Below are 17,959 nucleotides of genomic sequence, written 5' to 3'. Positions count from 1 at the left end.
TGGGCAAAGTGTTCAAGTTAGATCAGGTTATCCTAAGGCAAATTGGCCACTATGAATGACATTTACTTTATTCCATAAAATGTAGCGTCTGACAGTATGTTAAATAAGCCACTATTTTGTGTGTGTGTGTGTGTGTGTGTGTGTGTGTGTGTGTGTGTGTGTGTGTGTGTGTGTGTGTGTGTGTGTGTGTGTGTGTGTGTGTGTGTGTGTGTGTGTGTGTGAGTGCGTGCGTGTTTGGTGAAAGGAGAGCACATGGTGAATGTATTAAGTAATTTATGTCCAAAAATGTATTTTGTTCCCCTTTCAGGTTAATTCCATGTGTATCCAGAATAAAGGTCTTTGCACACCAAAACATGACTTTTCACAGAATTATTTTTCTACAATTATCATTTTATATCAAAATAGTCAATTCCTATGAAGCAAATTCACACTTGGAGCGTGCCGAAAATGGTAGTTTGTCGATTTTATTTTTGTTGCCCGGCGATTAAATGGCTTGACCATTAAAATATGAGCTTTGGATCATGTGAAAACCAGCTACTAAACCAGCACAACTGGTGGTGCAAAAGCACAGAAAGCGATGCTGATGTAACTCGAGGAAGAAATCCTGAACCAGCATTGAGGATGTGCATTTCATTTGCATCAAATGCCTTAAAAACTGAAATAATATATTGACATATAAGTTATATTGCTGCATGCCTTAAATCTCCTTAAAACAACAAAATAATTTTTGAAAGTGTCTCAAATGTTTTCTTGCTCGTTGAGCAAATCAACAGCACACCACATCACTGCTGCTGCTTGTAGAGAGATGCATTTTATTTTTTGGCAGAGGCTATAGATGCTATTTATTATTTACTATGTGCAAATAGTGGCAGATACTATTACGCCTCTGTTTAAATACTAACAAAGTATAGAGGTATTACTGCAGCATTTTTATTTTGTTTATTTAGAGTCCCATAGACACCAACCCCTGCCCCTAAACCTAACACTAACCTTTCTTAAAAATGAACCATGGTTTTACAACAGTAACCAAATATCATCATGGTATTTTGTAGTAAACTCATAGGAACCACAAAACATATTAATGTAGTAACACCATGGTTAACTGAATCAAAACTTCCAGTGGGTTCCAGTTAGTGTAAATATTGTAAATAGCCTTTGCCAACAAGATGGGTTATTTGTATTTAGTGTAAATAGTCTTTGGTATTGTGATTTCATGGTTGTTTTGAAACTTGTCAAGCAGTTTTTCTTTGCATCCGTGGTGGCGAAGGGCAGACCAACTGAAAGGGGCTTTGGGCCACCTACCACGTACTGAGGTAAAATTGCTTGTCGATAAGCAGCAACTTGTAAAGGCGTGAATGTTCTAATGGAGATCATTCGCCTCGCTTTTAATGTTTAATTATTATTTGCCCTATCGTGTTGCCTCTGGTGTGCAGAGGCCTATATGTTGATTTATCAAAAACTGAATAGACTGTTCAGATATATACAGATACAGTGTAATTTGGTAATTTCGAGCTATGATGCGATGGCTAAACAAAACCATTTAAGTTAGCCTGGTCTCCCCTGTAAATTTTGAACATTTGCCTTTCTTTCTGTTGAGCTCCGTTATTTGTATGCTTGATTTGAGGCCAGCAGTACAGTACATGTCAGTTAGGTCTAAAAAACCAAGGATGTAGACCAATATTTTTATCTAGGGGATAGACATGGGCTAGTAAACTGGTGGCCCGCCAATCATCTTTTTCTGGCCCTCCAACAGATCTTTGATCAAATTTCCTTGTGTCTGAATTAATAGAGCCCTCTTTGCACAAAACTCATAATTCATAGATGCAAGCATCAGCAATCAGTGGTGAGTTTAACAATGCTCAATGGTGCATGCAACAGCATTAAGACAACATCAGTTGTCTGGAGTCTAGATACCTGCGCATGTTCAAGCTTTTCTGGAGATAGTTTAGGATGCATATGCACATCCTAGGCAACAAAAGAGAAATGGATAATGATAACCGAACATTCAAAGAAATTAAAAGTTTGCTTTTATTCACTATTCTTAAAGTGTTAAACGGGCGTGTCTCATCTGTGCAGGGTTTCGTTATAAAAAGTGATAATGTGGAATTGAACCTGCAAAGATCCTGATTATATTTGGTTGTACATACAGCTGCGAGTCAGCCGTCTCAATCACGAACAGTTCTTTTCAGTATGTTCTTTTTTTCCTATGACGGCCTAATGTTTTCCTCACTGAATAGGATGATACTTCATAGAGAAAATGGAATAGACATTTTATCTATTTTTTTCTTCTTTTTTTCAAAATGAAAATTACATTTAAATGTATTCTTAAGTAAACGTGACATTTCTTTATGGACATTGTTTTCATGGGTTGATATTATGAGAGGGCTTTAGCAGATCTATATGTTCCTCCTCAGTTTTCTTAATTTTTAAACAATAGCCCTAAAATGTCAAAATGATAATTATCTTGTTTGTTCATTTGTTATTTTTAAAGTTGTTCATAAATTATTTGTTAGTTAGGAGCCAATTCTTATTAAGGAATTTATGGACATGATAACCCAATATACAGTATACCCTGTGACAATTTTAATTAGTGTTTTTAACTAACATGTTACTTGCAATGAAAGTGCTAGTTGATGAATACAGAATTTTTTTTTACCCCTGTCAAGTTGTCATCTGGATAAACTGGCCCCCATAAGAAAGTAGTTGAAGAGCCCTGGTATAGACCTTTGTCGGGGTAGATCCATCAATTTAACTTGACATGTGTGAAAGAAGGCTGTGAGGAAGAGAAGTACAGTCCATTCAATGAGATGTGTACCTTGGTGTTGATCGTTCAGCTGATACAACATTAGAAATTAATCTTCCCAAGAAATTTCCATTGAGTAAATAAATCAGGAAAACATTATTCATACCTTATTCAGTATGGAAGACGTGGAGTGCCACTTAAAAAAGGATTCAGGAATAAATTATCCTTCTATTAACTTGAAAATTTTAACGTGAATATATAAACCAATTTATAAATGGACAAATAAATAGACACATCTCAATTTGTTTATTTAATTCATATTTAAAAATGTTATTATATTTAAATGATGTATTGAATTCATGTTTAAAATGCAATTAAATTAGCACAATTAAAATTCATTTTTAAAAGCATTTGGTAATTGATTTTCTTCATCCATTTGCTAATGGCTTTTCTTTTTACATTTTTCCAAATGTTTTTCTTTCTCCCTCCATTTGACCATCGAGTTTAAAAGTGCCATTGGACAGTTGAATATTGGGAGCAAACAATGACTGTTTTAAGACCCAAAAGTAGATGTTAGACTACTTGAAAAAAGCATGCCATTGAATAGGCTGTAAGTCTTTTCCTCAAAGCTTCATTTTCATTCATGTCAAAAATTTAATATTGTGCTACTCTGAATAAGGTCTACTTATTTTGAAAATTAAACATGACCTCAGACATCAAGATTTTTTTTCATGTTGGTGCTCAGACAGTATCTTCCTGTCTAAATTGGCACTTCTTGGCCTGAATAAGCTGCAAAGTTGACAAGACTTTGCAAGGATATTGAAATATCTAGCTATTTGAGACAGCTGTCCTCCTGTCCTTCCCATATCCAGTGTTGAGAAGAATGCTGTTTTTATATTTAACTTCAGCATTTAATAACAGAGTGCCTTTAAAGCTTGTCATCAAGCTCCAGATCTTGGGTCTGCACTCCCTTTGTAATTTAATCTTTGGGTGTTTTGATGAGACATCCACAGGTGGTAAGAGTTGGAACAAATGTATCCTCTATCTGGACTCTGAATGCTGCAGTCCCCCAAGGTTGTAAACCTAGTCCACTTCTATTGCCTTTAATTAATCCATGTTTGCATCACCAGACTTGACTCCAAGGCAATTAAGTTTGAGGCTAACACAACTGCCACTGGCCTGATCCCACCTGGAGAGGAGCTTAAAATCCAGACAGTATGGTGATAGGACTATAACTTATCTGAGGACAGCTATTTCTGAATCAGTACAATCAAGGCGATGATCGTAGATTATAGGAAACTTCAGAATGGTGACCACACTTTTCTTCATCAGTGGCAACTTAAGTGGAAAGGGTCAGCATTTTCTGGGAATAAACATTGCAGAGGTCTTAAACTGATCTCATCGCACAAGCACTGTGGTCAAAAAAACATGCCAGCTCCTCTTCTTTCTTCAGTAGAGAAGTTTGGCATGCCATCACATCTTGGTCAGCTTGTAAGTGCACTATTAAGAGTATCCTGACTAGGCACATCAAAGCCTGTTGTGGGAACAGCACTGCACTGGAGTTCAACGTGCTGAAGAAAGTGGTACAGTCAGCAGATCTTAATTCTGGCACTTAAACAACAACAGGACAGGATGTATTATGAAGGACAAGACTTATTCTTGCTTTCTTTCACTTCAATAGAATTTAATTGCTAATTTCTGGTAAATTCTGTCAATCAAGGGATCAAAGTTTGGCTAGTAAGAATGGTCCATTCTGTGGGCATAAAGCATCTTTTTCAGTTGATGGCCACTTAATAGTCGCCATGTATTTTGCTGAAATTTTTTTTTTGCAAGCAACATGTACTGTAAAAACATTACATTAAACATTGTACCAGTACCTAATTTTTTTAGAATGCCCTTAAAAAGCATTAAATCAACTTTTATTTTTTCCTCTGCTGCCTTTGACATTTCAGCTGATGCCCAATTAAAGGAATAGTTTAAAATAAATTATAATTACTCACCCTTATGCTGTCTCAAACTCAAATTACTTCTGCGGAACACAAAGAAAGATATTTTAATGGAGATATGAATATATCCAGCCAATGCAAGTCAATGAGGTCTAACACTTCCAAGCTCCAAAATGACATAAAGTCAGGATAAAGGTAATCCATAAGACTCCAATAAGTTGTTTAATCCATGTCTTCTGAAACAGAAATATTGGTTTTGGGTGCGAAACAAATACAAATTTAACTCCTTTGTCACTATAAATCTTTACACTATCCTTCAAGTTCGAGGAAGTGTGATCGAGTTCAAATCATGATCCCACCTAGGAGACTGTAATCTCTAGATTTATATAAGTTTGAGAGCATAAGGGTGAGTAAATGATGAGAGCATTATAATTTTTGGGTGAACTATTATTTTAAGTAGTCACTAGTAAAAGACTTGGGACTGAGCTGGAGCCCAACCGATATGGGATTTTTGAGGGGGACAATTCAACGATTACTGATATGGAGGACTACTTGAGCTGGAATGAAAACAGACCTTTTCTATGTGGCTTGTGCACATATGACTAAAGGTACCCAAAAGGATGCTTTCTTTTATCAAAGAATATTTATATATTATTATTTTACATTGTCAAAATTCTTTAAAATAAATAAAGAATAAATATACAATAAAAAGCCAAATGTATCAGTCAGTTGCTGACCATTTAAATAAAGAATAAATTATAATGATAGCTAAATAAAAGTACTGTATGTTTAGTATCAGTCAATGGCTGACCATTTAAATAAATAATAAATGACACCATTGCATGTAAACTGGAACACTACTTTCTTGCAATACACCACTTTATAACAATAAACCACTTTCTGGTGTCCATGTAAACGTAGTCACTGAGTGCCTATGAGCTCAAATCAGTCAGAATTCAAATCACATACTTCCGAGGTTCCATGTGGCAGCCAAGAAACTGTCATTGATATGAATGTGGATGCTAGATGATAGCTCTGGGTATTATTTACATTATTGTTATCAGAGCATCTAGTTAAAAAACAAAACACTTTCTAACAGCTTATATCCTCATGCAGTCACTATTCATTTAGAATGAACATAAGGCTTGACCAACAGTCTCCAGTCTCTGTTATTAGGGCCCAAGCACCGAAAGTGTGGAGGCACTATTGTTCTTCTTAGGATAATTTGGGTCCAAGCACTGAAAGTACAGAGACCCTATTTTTCTTCTAAGGATTATTATTAGGGCCCAAACACTGAAAGTGCGAGGCTCTATTTTTATTCTAAGTATTATTATTATTAGGGCCCAAGCACTGAAATGTCGGAGAACATATTGTTCTTCTTAGGATTATTATTATTATTCTTTTCAAGGTTTTCTATACTTTTGGGATTTTTAACATGTGTCAAAACTCTTGAAAGTTTGCACACACATGTTTGAGTCCTCGGCCATTAGGGCTTGGCAAAGTTGCAGGGGGAGCTCTGTAGTGCAACCTAGAAGCTGTGCATTTTCCGGGGGCTCAGTAGCACATCTGTTTTGAGCTACAAAACATTTGTGTTCTTTGTACACAAGTAAATCCCATCAAGCCGGACAACTTTCATAAGCTCGCCCAACAGAAAGTCGGCCATTTTGGATCTTTTGAAAAGTAAAGGAAAAAATTGCGAACTTATATTTATATATCATACAGAGTTGCAATGGCAATGTGATAAAGTAAAATAAAAAAATGGGATAAAGGAATTGTCTCATATTTTCTGCGTGCATCATTTGATTTACATCAAACTTAAGCATTAAGTTTGACCTTGCGGGCTAATCACATTGATGTGGCAATCGTGGGTCACGATCTTAGCGCCACCAACTGGTGGAAGGAAGTGTGGCACTTTTAACAGACTTTGAAATATCCTCTTCTGTTTACCTGAATTGCTTCAAATTGTTTTAGAATAATGTCAAGAGAGTGCAGATTTAAAATTCAGAGAGAATTCTTGATATCTTAAATGTTTTTGTGGTACTTAGGTAATTGAATTTTCATTATATTTTGCACACACATCAGCGTTGCCGGCCATTAGGCCTGGGCAAATGTTAACACATGGGCATGGATGGGGAGCTCTGTAGCGCCAACTTTTGACAAAAGTAATGGGGTCAGTTTCTTCTATGGTCACCAGACTTGCTACATGTATTGGTCTCATCAAGCTGGACAACTTTCAAAATTATAGTCATTAGCTCCACCCAACAGGAAGTTGGACGTTTTGGATTGAATATGCATTTTTTGAAAATGGCAGGCCCTGAACTTTTGATTACTCCTCATAGGGGATTCATGTGACTGGCACAAAACTTAGGCAATATTATGTCAAGACATTGAAGATTATAAAAAGTGAACAGAGTTTTGTTATATTGAATGGTGTTGCCATGGCGACGCAATAAATTAGGGTAAAAATATGAAACGGTTAGTTCCTTATATCTTCTGTGTGCATTGTATGATTTTGATGAAAATTCAGCTGTATGTTTGGTATTGGGGGCTGATAAGATTTATGAGGCTATTATGGGTCACAGCCATAGCGCCAACAACTGGCACCAGGAAGTAAGGCAATTGCATCAGACTTTGAAATAGCCCTTTTTTTTACATGAATTGCTTAAAAATTCTTTAGAATAATGTCAAGACACTGCTGATGTAAAATTGTAAAGGGATATTTGATATCTTAAATGGCAATTTATAGTGCAAGTGAAAGAAGATTTTAAAGTCCTTTTAGCAGTGTTGATTGATGTACATTTCCACTGACTTACAGTGTCTCATGACCGACAATAACTCGCGAAGAGATGAAGTTATCAAATTTATTTATGTTAAATATTTATTTTATCATTTATTTTAGTCATTCTTTTGATAAACACAGTTAACTGATGAATGCAGTTACACATATTTAGACTATACATAACAGACTGCACATGTCTGAGAAGTCGATGAAAGAGGGATCCTTCTAGATATGAACGATTTTGTGATCTTGCACATTCTACAAATGTCCGCATTATTTGTGGTAGCTTGCCATTTTGTATAAGTCTCGCAAATTTTCCACAAAAAAACCTAAATCCGAGTAATCCCATTGCATTCCTTCATGTTTGACAGCGGCAAAACAAATACTTGAAAAACCTGATGCAGTCGCAACACATCCAAATGCACAGTTGCCTTTTGTATCCTCTCTATAGTAACGGTGTTAGCGTATCTTCCACGTTGTGCGTTCACTATTGAAATCCTCCTAAACTTTCACGGGACCCCAGATAGCACACGTACATCATAGCTAGCGTTTAATCTCCCCCTGCGTGCTGTGAAGGAGACACAAAACCCCACGTTTATACAAAGAATCCCTAACGTTCACTTAAAATCCCAATTAATTGTGTAATAAAATGTGATTACGATTTGAAGTGCTAGTAATTCAGTAGGCTACGAATCTGATAATAGCAAAATATTCTGACCATTGTATGCTGAAAGTAAAAGTTCATAAATGTTTTTACTGATATAAAAATTATATATATATATATATATATATATATATATATATATATATATATATGCAATATACAAAATATAACAATAATGACAGTGACAAAACAACATGTTTTTTTAAACACTTGTGGAATTTAAATGAGTACATAAATGGTCAAATATATGAACTCTATTTGTATTTGTTCGTATATGGCCATATACCAGATTTAAATACAAGACTAATTATTGAATCCTCATTTGTGTTTTTAGTTTACAGATTTATTGTATGTCTATTTTAAACTTGGATAATTATTTTTTTCATTCTCTGAGGCAGAAAAGTTTAATACAAAAATAAGTAAGGGTCTCCCATTACCTACAAGTTTCACCTAAATGTATGGTATTTTTGTGTGCATTTTATTTAATTAATTTTTTGGTTGCTAATTGCATATTCAATTATTAAGCACTAAAATATTTACATGTAATTGCATTTAAAATGTAATTAAAACAATTACTGAGGTATATCGTGATGATTTGTGGATTTCGCTGCAAAACAACCAAAATATGCAGCAAATTCATCGCAAAATATGAGAAAAACCACCGCATATTGAGGTAATCCCAGCTAGCCAAAATACGTGGCCATTAAGTAACTGCACCTTAATTTGATGACCAAACTTTCATCTTGGTAATGTAACTGGTTATGTTGTGACAACTGGAAAAGTACAATTCCTGGATTTGTAGCCACAACGTAACTTTGTAATGTGCCAGTCTGTCATGACTACATTTAATAATTATTCTATGGGTGGACATGCAGTATTCTAACCTAATTATGTCCTCATTTGCGCAACGTTAATTTAAAGTCTGTTTAAACAGTTACATGTATGAACAACAAATGCAGACTCAAAGTTAATGTACTTCATATATTTTGACAGTAAACAGAGAACAAAATGCAACAATAAAAGAAATGTAATCCCATTGCCACAGGATTGCAATGAAATTAAAAGCCTAAATGACTTCTGTGCTTATATTAAAATCTTAAAACATAATGCCTGGAATTACATTTGTTAACTTCATTTAAAGCCATTTTAAGGATAAATAAAAATGGTAAATTACTTCATTACAATATAATCTTTAGATTTACATATTTTTTAATAAATAATTATATTACATTATAGAAAGAAATTAAATGAACAAAGATAGATAGATAGATAGATAGATAGATAGATAGATAGATAGATAGATAGATAGATAGATAGATAGATAGATTGATTGATTGATTGATTCATTCATTCATTCATTCATTCTCTGAATTCTCTGAACCGTTAAGGTGATGAGGTGATTTTTTTAGGTGATTCATGTGACTGTCACCACATTTATACAACATTATGCATAAACATCGAAGATGCTAAATTGCGAACAGATTATTAAATATTGAATGGTGTTGCCATATCTTCTGCGTGTGTTTTGTGATTTAGATCAATATTTTGTTAATGTTGGTCTCGGTCATGGGGCCACCAACTGGCAGCAGAAAGTGTGGCACTTACAACAGACTTTCAAATAGCCCTTTTACATTTACCCAAATAATTTCAAAATTGTTCAGACACTGCTGATGGAAAATTTTGAAGGGTTGCTTGATAGCTTTAATAGTGTCGTCATGGTGGTGGATTAAATTACATGAAGTTGTTGTCAAACTGGAATGGTGGCATATATCTTTTTCATATTGTATGATTAGGGACAAAATTTACATTCATGTTGAGTTGTTGCTGTGTCCATCGTGCATTGTTTTCCGAAAGCCACCGGGTGGAAATTGACCCTTGGTGCTTGGGCCGGCCATCAATGCTCTCAGCTTTATTCTTCTATTCTAGGCATTCAGATTAACTGAAAATATTTTGAATATCATTGTTGTACTATTGCAATGCTAGTTATTGGCTAGGATGTGTCATTTTATAATTCAAGCTCAATCTAGTTGATTGAATTATGCAAGACCATTGAGAACATGTTTATTCACTTGCACAACTTTTGTACTTTGTATATTTATTCATATGAAAATACACTTAATTTTACATTTGTTCCCTAAAATTAGCAGTTAATTTAGAAAGTGTTTCAGAGAGCAGTGCCTCAAATATCCCTGGTGAGACAGAAAGTTCAGGTGGAAATGTGTTATCGATCTGTTGATCTCTGCTTTTTAGACCCTGAAGGGCAAACTCCACAAACTTGCTCTAGAGGGCTCACAGGCTGACAGACCCAATACTGAAGAGGAGGAGACAGATGATGAAGTGCAGAGTCCATTGCAAAGAGTGGAGGAAGCTCTGCGTGACATCATTGCTTTGTGTCAGAGGAGCTCGCACGGCCTCAACCAGCAGCAGAGAGAGGTGTGTGTGTGTGTGTGTGTGTGTGTGTGTGTGTGTGTGTGTGTGTGTGTGTGTGTGTGTTTGTGTGCATTAGAGATATCTGTGAATTGTGTAGTATCAGCATCCTGATCTTTATTTTTTTTTCCAAGTGCTCATTATATTGATCTTTTAATTCCCAGTTTTAAATTTTTGTGTCTCTGTTTGTGTCTGTGTGTAAATCAATATTTATTTTTTTCTATTGAAAAAAAGAACATGTTTGTTTACACTATAAATTGTAAAAAAATTCTAATACATTTTGATATTTTTCTCATAGTTTTCTGTATACATTGTTCATACTGATACAAATAGTTAAAAAAGCACACTAGCATATCACACTTCTAATACAGTGTTAGTTAGAGAATATAAAATAAAAATATAAAAATAAGAAGTACACAAAACATTAAATTTAAATGCACAAATTGTATGTAGTATCACTCTTAACAGTTGGTAAATAACAAGAAGATAAAATCAAACCACACAGATTTTCAGGTAGATTTTTCAAACCGTCAAAATATGATAATACAGAGCCCCATTTTGACACATGAGAAGAACCTCTAATTGTGTATTTTATATTCTCTAGATGCAAAAACAGCCTGAGATTTAAAAGCCCTAAAGAATTCAATCTTTTCTGTCTTTCTCAGGCTCTGTGGTTTCCTCTCCTAGAGGCAATGATGTCACCACAGAAACTACTCAAAGGTCCTGATGCCAAATACACTTCAGATGGTGAGACAAAAAAAAAAAACTGTTCACTAAAGTTACTGTACTGTAGCTGAGGCTCAGTCATTATTGTGGTCATAATTGTTTTTTCCCCATCCTTAGCACTAAAAGAGCTTACCATGAAAGTCTTAAACAGCATGTCTAGCTTCATCACCCCGCCTGCCATCATTCAGCGTATCCTGCAGGTGAGCAGATACTTTTGTTGTTTAAAATTAGGGATGCACCGAAATGAAAATTCTGGGCGAAACGAAACCGAAAATCCAGGATGCACTTGGCCGAAAACCGAAACCGAAATTTTTACCTATTTAAAAAAAAAAAAAAATGTTGTCTATAATTGTATTAATTTTATTCTTTTTCATTAATTTCATGAATTTAATTAATCTGAATTGAAAAACTACAAACCAATAAAATAAATCACACTTTTATTGAAAGTAGCACAACAAAATTGGACAAAAAAATATATTAAAACTATATTAAATATTATTCTTCTTTCAGTTCTGTAAAAATCTAATTTTACAGATTTTATTTACAATTATCCAAATTATGTAAAGTTTTAGAAAACTATTATATGCACAACAACAGTCAAGTAATGAACTTAGCTAGCATCTTTCAAAAAGTTTAAATATGCAACAGTAATTTTAATTAAAACAACAGGCAGAACACAGAATGGCAGAGGGCCTCTATTCCACTGATCTATATAAAACTATAATATATAATTATATATATAGATCAGTGCTCTATTCTGTTTATCTAAACGTATGTACACTTTAAGTGAAAATGATTGTGCAAAACAGCAGTAACTGAACTAAATCCAACCTCAACTGTAAATGACAGATGTATCCTCAAGTGAAGAACAAGTGTAATGTAATTGCTATACACATCATATTGGACCGCTTTCTGTTTAACTACAAGTGACAGGTTTCTCTTCAAGAACAAAAGTTGCTAAATTTCTGACAGTCTCTCCTGTCAGAAAGCTTCGGTGCATCCCTATTTCGGTGCATCCCGGCCGAAATTTCGGTGCATCCCTATTTAAAATGGCTTATAAAGGTTTTATAACTGGGTTGGTTTATGTTGGACTGTTACTAATATCATCCATTGTGTGAATGTGACGAGACAGGTCTGTGTTTCAAGTGTGTTCCATTTGTTGTGGTATAGGGGTTGGCGAAACTACCAAAATCACGATAGGAGTAATTTTATATCACAATAAAGATATATATCACGATATGGTAATAGTTTTCAGTATAATCAATAAAAAAGTGTTTATATATTAAATAACTCTATTGTAATGCCTATTTTTGGAACACCACTCAGTTAATTAAATACTTTATAAAAACTACTTCTTCTTTATTTGGATCAAGACAAACAATGTAAACATAAGTAAATAAATAAATAAAAATTAAAAAAACTTATTTTCAAAAATCAACCTTACCAAAATGCTATGTATGCCACATTTCAGTTTAAAATGTTATTAACTAATATTATTATTATAAACTTTGCTCAAGAAACTTAAGATCTTCTCAAAGCAATGCGACAAATAAAATAAAACATAAGTAAAAAAAATATACAACCAAAATAAATATTTCTTGAAGAAAATAAATATGATTTATTTTTTCACTTTTTGGAAAATAAATACATTTTTAAATAAATGACCAAATTAATGTGGAGTTCATCTTTTGGCTTTCATAATATTCTTTTGCGTGCCTCATTTTTGAGGTGTTAAAACAGATTTCTTGTATTACGAGTGATTATCGTAACACGCCTGTTTAAATATTAAGCTCCTCTTAATTTTCTTGACCTGTTTGGGAGTCATCCTGTTCCGTGGAGGTTTCGTTCTCCATTTGGGTTTTTTCTTGGTCAAAAATGATTGAGTAGCATGAGTGATCCTGCTCTAAGCTCGCTTGTCTCTGGATCACAAATATCAGAAAGCCTGCTGGACTCATGCGCACACTTTGGCACTCCAGAGACAGAAACGTCACAGACACGTGAAACATTCGCTTGTCAGATGAGAAAATTTAGCACTTTTAACGCGGCAAATGTGATGAAGGTCATTCAATTTGCTTGGGGGGGCACAGAAACATTTTCAATGCCAGAAAAACCCTATCCATGTTTCTTAAATTCTCTCAGTCTCATGTGATGCCCTGCCCACAGATAGAGTAGCCCGTACTGCGCACATGGATATTTACAGATTGCAATTTACACGATATAGCAAAATCTCTGTTGATTGACACTTTATATCGTCGCCATGATATATGTCGTCATATCGCCCAGCCCTATTGTGGTACATAAGAGATGTATTTTTTTTCTGTTGGGTGTCTGGATGGGGGATCGGTTCGGATAAACTTAAAGCCGTTGACTTGACAATTGGGGACTAGGCTGAAGCTCAAAATCCTATGATTCCTACCTGCCTAAAATGTGCTCACACAAAAACACACTGAACTGCCAATTCACTAAGAATGAATAGTGTTTGCGGATAGTGTTGATTATGTGCATATAATGCCTGTAATGTTTTCACTAAAGTGCTGAAGGACTCAAATCGGGTAATGCCGAAAATATACTCCCAAGGCATACTATAATTAAGCAGATATGCATGTTAAGGAGAATGTGACTATCTGCTGCTCACAAGCGGTCTGTTATGAAGAGACAGTTGGTAGCAAACAATGCATTTGCACCACTGCTTACAAATGTGTACTCACTCACGCACGGATAGGCACCTCACCCCTTCTGTGTCCCACAACATTCCCCTGCCACGCATAGTGCGTGCGTGTGTGTTTTTGCAACTGATGATTTCATTTAAATTGGCAAAAAATGCATACTGTATTTATTTTACTTTCTGAAAATGTGCGAACCCTAGTACAAGTTGTGTTCTCACTCATGTGAACCATACCACAGTTCCTTTGCAGCCAAGATCCACCTCCTACAGGTAGTCTTGGGTTCGGGACCACTGTCCGCTCCCAGGTCTGAAAAACAGCTTTCAATTTATTTATTTATTTATATTTTTTCACTGAAATTCCTCATACAAAAGTGAATTACCTCACGTTCTTTTTCTCACACTCACCTCATGTCTCATTTTCAATAGACTCTATTTCACACTTGTTCTTTATGTCTAGATGGATTATGGACACACTGCTGAAGCTGAAAAGCAAATGTGTTTTCCAATGGCACTTCCAGCTCAGAGCCCATGTGGCTGTTTCATCAACACACACTCACATGCATACACATTGTTGCTTTCCAGGAGATAGATGCCACAGCTCATTAATTGGTTGAGGCTCTGGGCAGTGAAAACCCTTTGTCTGTTTTCATCTGCACATATTCAGTGGTGTCAGCTTTCCCCATTGATCTGCCATCCTCTCTGAACTCTATCAGTGCTATTACACCAGCATTCTGCTGTTGTGTTTCAACCTTCTGTCATTACAACTTGTGTGATTCCTTTAGAATCAGCACTTCTGCATTTTGAATCATTTTTATCTTGTGGTGTGCAAAGATGGATCAACAAGAATAAAAAAAAAACAGAGCTCAAAGCATTTGCTGGCAGAACAATTTTTGACAGTTTTTCCCCCTTTCAGTTTGATTAATTTTGAGTTTCTTTTTTGTGGCTCATGTTGATTCATTAATCTCCCTGTCTCAGCAGTTAACTGAGCTGCTCTGGTTCTGCCTAGCTGCTGATGGTGACATTTGATGGCATTTGCTCAGCATGTAATCATTAGTGCACTACTGTGAATGCAAATGCATCTCTGACAGGGAACAGGAAAGGTTATGAAGAAACCTATTTGGGCTGTTATCCAAACATATGATTCACAATCAATATATTCCATAATCAACAGGTGGACATTATAGTAAACTCTGAATGTGTACTTGTTGACGTTAAGTACATTTGGAAAATTAACATGACCTGCGTTATGACAGCTATAATATACTTTTTTACTGTATTTTCTTATTTTATAATTATTATGCATTCAGCTTTTATGGATTTATATTAACATGGAATATGTGTAGTTTTAAAAATTAATTAGTCACTCCACAAGACCATTTCAAATGAACCAGTGAAGGCAAAAAGTTTATTAAAATTGTGAAATATTTAAAAAGAAATCGTGATCAGTCAAAGCAGCTAAACAAATGCACCTCCCCTTATACTTTCCTATAACTTATAACATAATCTTATTAATGTTGATTTTAAAAATCCATGGACAAAGATATCTCTGCTCAGGCTGTTGCTATTGCTTATTTGATTTCTGGTGAAATAATCAGACCTTCGCTAATTACTTTAACCCTCTGGGGTCTGAGGGTGTTTTGGGCCCAGGAGAAGTTTTGACATGCCTTAACATTTGTGCTTTTTTCATTTGCTTTAAAACATATTAATGGCTAATGTCTGATACCACTGTATTTAGCACAAACTGGGCTAAAATAATATCTGAGCAAGATGTGTGTACATGTTTGTATTTTTGAGAAAATAACGTTTATGCATGTTTTTTTTTTGTTTTTTTTAAATTAAGTAATTGAAATAAGGCCATATAACACATACTTAACATTTGTCCGCAAGCCTTTTGAGAACTGGATCTTGTAGCCTAGAGTTTTTGCTACAAAATGATTTGAAAACATCATGATCACTCATTCATACAAAACAATATACTAATTTAACTTCTGTGAGACAATTTTATTGTTGAAAGGCGATATTCGAGGAGGCGTGAACTATCATGAATATTGAGGTAATTTACACCTGAGGACACAAAGATATTTACATTTACATTTTGCATTTGGCAAAATCCAAAGCGACTTACAGAGCCCTTATTACAGGGATAATCCCCCCGGAGCAACCTGGAGTTAAGTGCCTTGCTCAAGGACACAATGGTGGTGGCTGTGGGGGTTGAACCAGCGACCTTCTGATTACCAGTTTACCATTTATGTGGTTTAGACCACTACACCTCCACCACTCTTGACCCTATCGATGAGGAATGTGACAGAGAGAGAATGAATGTGAGGAGACTTAATGATCAAAATCAAGTTTTAAGTTAAAAGAAGTGATCTGACTGTACATTTTCTTTAAATAAAGACTTAATTTTAGACCTACATTATCGTTTAAAAGAAGTCTCTTCTGCTCACCAAGACTGCATTTATTTGATCCAAAATACAATTAAAAAAGTGATATTTTTACAATTTAAAAGAACAGTTTTCTATTTGAATATATTGTAAAATGCAATTTGTGATCAAAGCTGAATTTTCTTTCATTACTGTAGTCTTCAGTGTCACATGATCCTTAAGAAATCATTATAATATGCTGATTTTCTAATATGGGGTGTAGCGAATCAGCTCTATGAAATATTAATAATCAATCATAACTTGTTATAATCGATTGTGAATACTTGGATCAGTTAATCGGGTTAACTTGATGTAGCTACATTAACATTACAACCAAATACTCGGTTCATCCCGTGAACACTCAATATTGGTTATTAATTAATTAATTAATAGAAATGTACATTTCCGGGGCAAGGGAAATGTCTTTCTTACTAAGTATTAAGAGCAAGTAGTCAAAATCTATGATTAGTGACTTTAGATATGAGCTTGAGACACAGACAACTTTACATGTGACATGAACAAGACTTTATTAACTAGACTAAACATTTAAACTACTCTAACATACATATACATACATTCATACAGTTTACCAAGGGAAAGAGGGCTGAAGCAGAATACAGGAAGGCAAGAAGTTATAGCATTGTTTGAAGTTCAGCAGATCAACAGCCTGAGCAAACCATCATATTAGTTCTGACACGCCCTTTTTAGAAAGGGGTTAAGGATACTTAACGTATCAAATAATGAGACTAAGTTTGATACTTGCATGTCCCATTTGAATTAAACTGTCCTGATGCAATTTGTTGATGGCTTGAGTTGATCTTTGATGATGTTGTCTTGATGAGAGAGAGAACCAGTGGGAGTCAGAGACAAGGCCGTAGCCTGGCGCACGCTTGGGAGTCCTTGGGGCCTTCTAGTTCAGCATCATCTTCATGAGGACTTCTCAGGAAGGACCAAGAGAGTAAGAGAGCACAAGGCTCAGAGGACCAGAAAGCAAGAGGACAGGAAGCAAGAGAGGCTAAGAGAGTGAAGAGATAAGAGAGAGCTAAGAGAGGGCTAAGAGCGCGAAGAGATAAGAGAGGACGAAGGAAGTGGGCGCAGTAGTTTTATACCCTTAGAAAACATGTCCCACCTCTCATTGGCTTGACCAATGACAAGGGTTTGGGTTCCAGGCGGGAATTTGGTTTATTGCTCTTTGTTCTCACATTTCTCATTGCATGTGCAAGAAAGAAAATAGGAAATATACTTGTAATACTAATATGTTGTTGTTATCGACATATCATGTACACAGTCATTTCAATCTTCAAAATACCAAGTTATAGAGACCAAATATGCCACACATATGATTTTGGTTAACCATAGTATGCAAAGTCTGTAACATTAACCCATTAGAGTTTGCAAGAAACATAGATCAAGCAACATTTAAGGGAAATTGTGAGATGGCACATTAGATACATGTCAATATTTTTATCACATAGATTATATATATATATAGCATATATAGGATTAAAAGGTGTCATTTCTCCTTCTCAGTAAGAAAGCAGTGAGCTTCAGCAGTCTGAGCATTCCTTTGGGGGTCGTAAAAGTTC

At 35.1% G+C, this 17,959-nt stretch overlaps 1 protein-coding gene across 3 annotated transcripts in view; it reads left to right on the top strand.

Annotated features, from left to right (window-relative positions):
- Positions 1–17,959, top strand: part of vps8 (VPS8 subunit of CORVET complex) — a 178,543-nt gene that overhangs the window by 93,195 nt on the left and 67,389 nt on the right. For all 3 annotated transcript variants that reach the window (XM_052126503.1, XM_052126502.1, XM_052126505.1), the window contains 3 exons: positions 10,383–10,565; positions 11,225–11,306; positions 11,403–11,485. In XM_052126503.1, the coding sequence (XP_051982463.1) occupies positions 10,383–10,565; positions 11,225–11,306; positions 11,403–11,485 (348 nt within the window). The remainder of the gene's footprint in view (positions 1–10,382; positions 10,566–11,224; positions 11,307–11,402; positions 11,486–17,959) is intronic.

This window comes from Xyrauchen texanus, chromosome 5 (genome assembly GCF_025860055.1).
Source record: "Xyrauchen texanus isolate HMW12.3.18 chromosome 5, RBS_HiC_50CHRs, whole genome shotgun sequence".
Classification (NCBI taxonomy): Eukaryota; Metazoa; Chordata; class Actinopteri; order Cypriniformes; family Catostomidae; genus Xyrauchen; species Xyrauchen texanus.
Note: the sequence above shows the minus strand (reverse complement) of the source record. Positions and strands in the feature narration are given on the sequence as shown.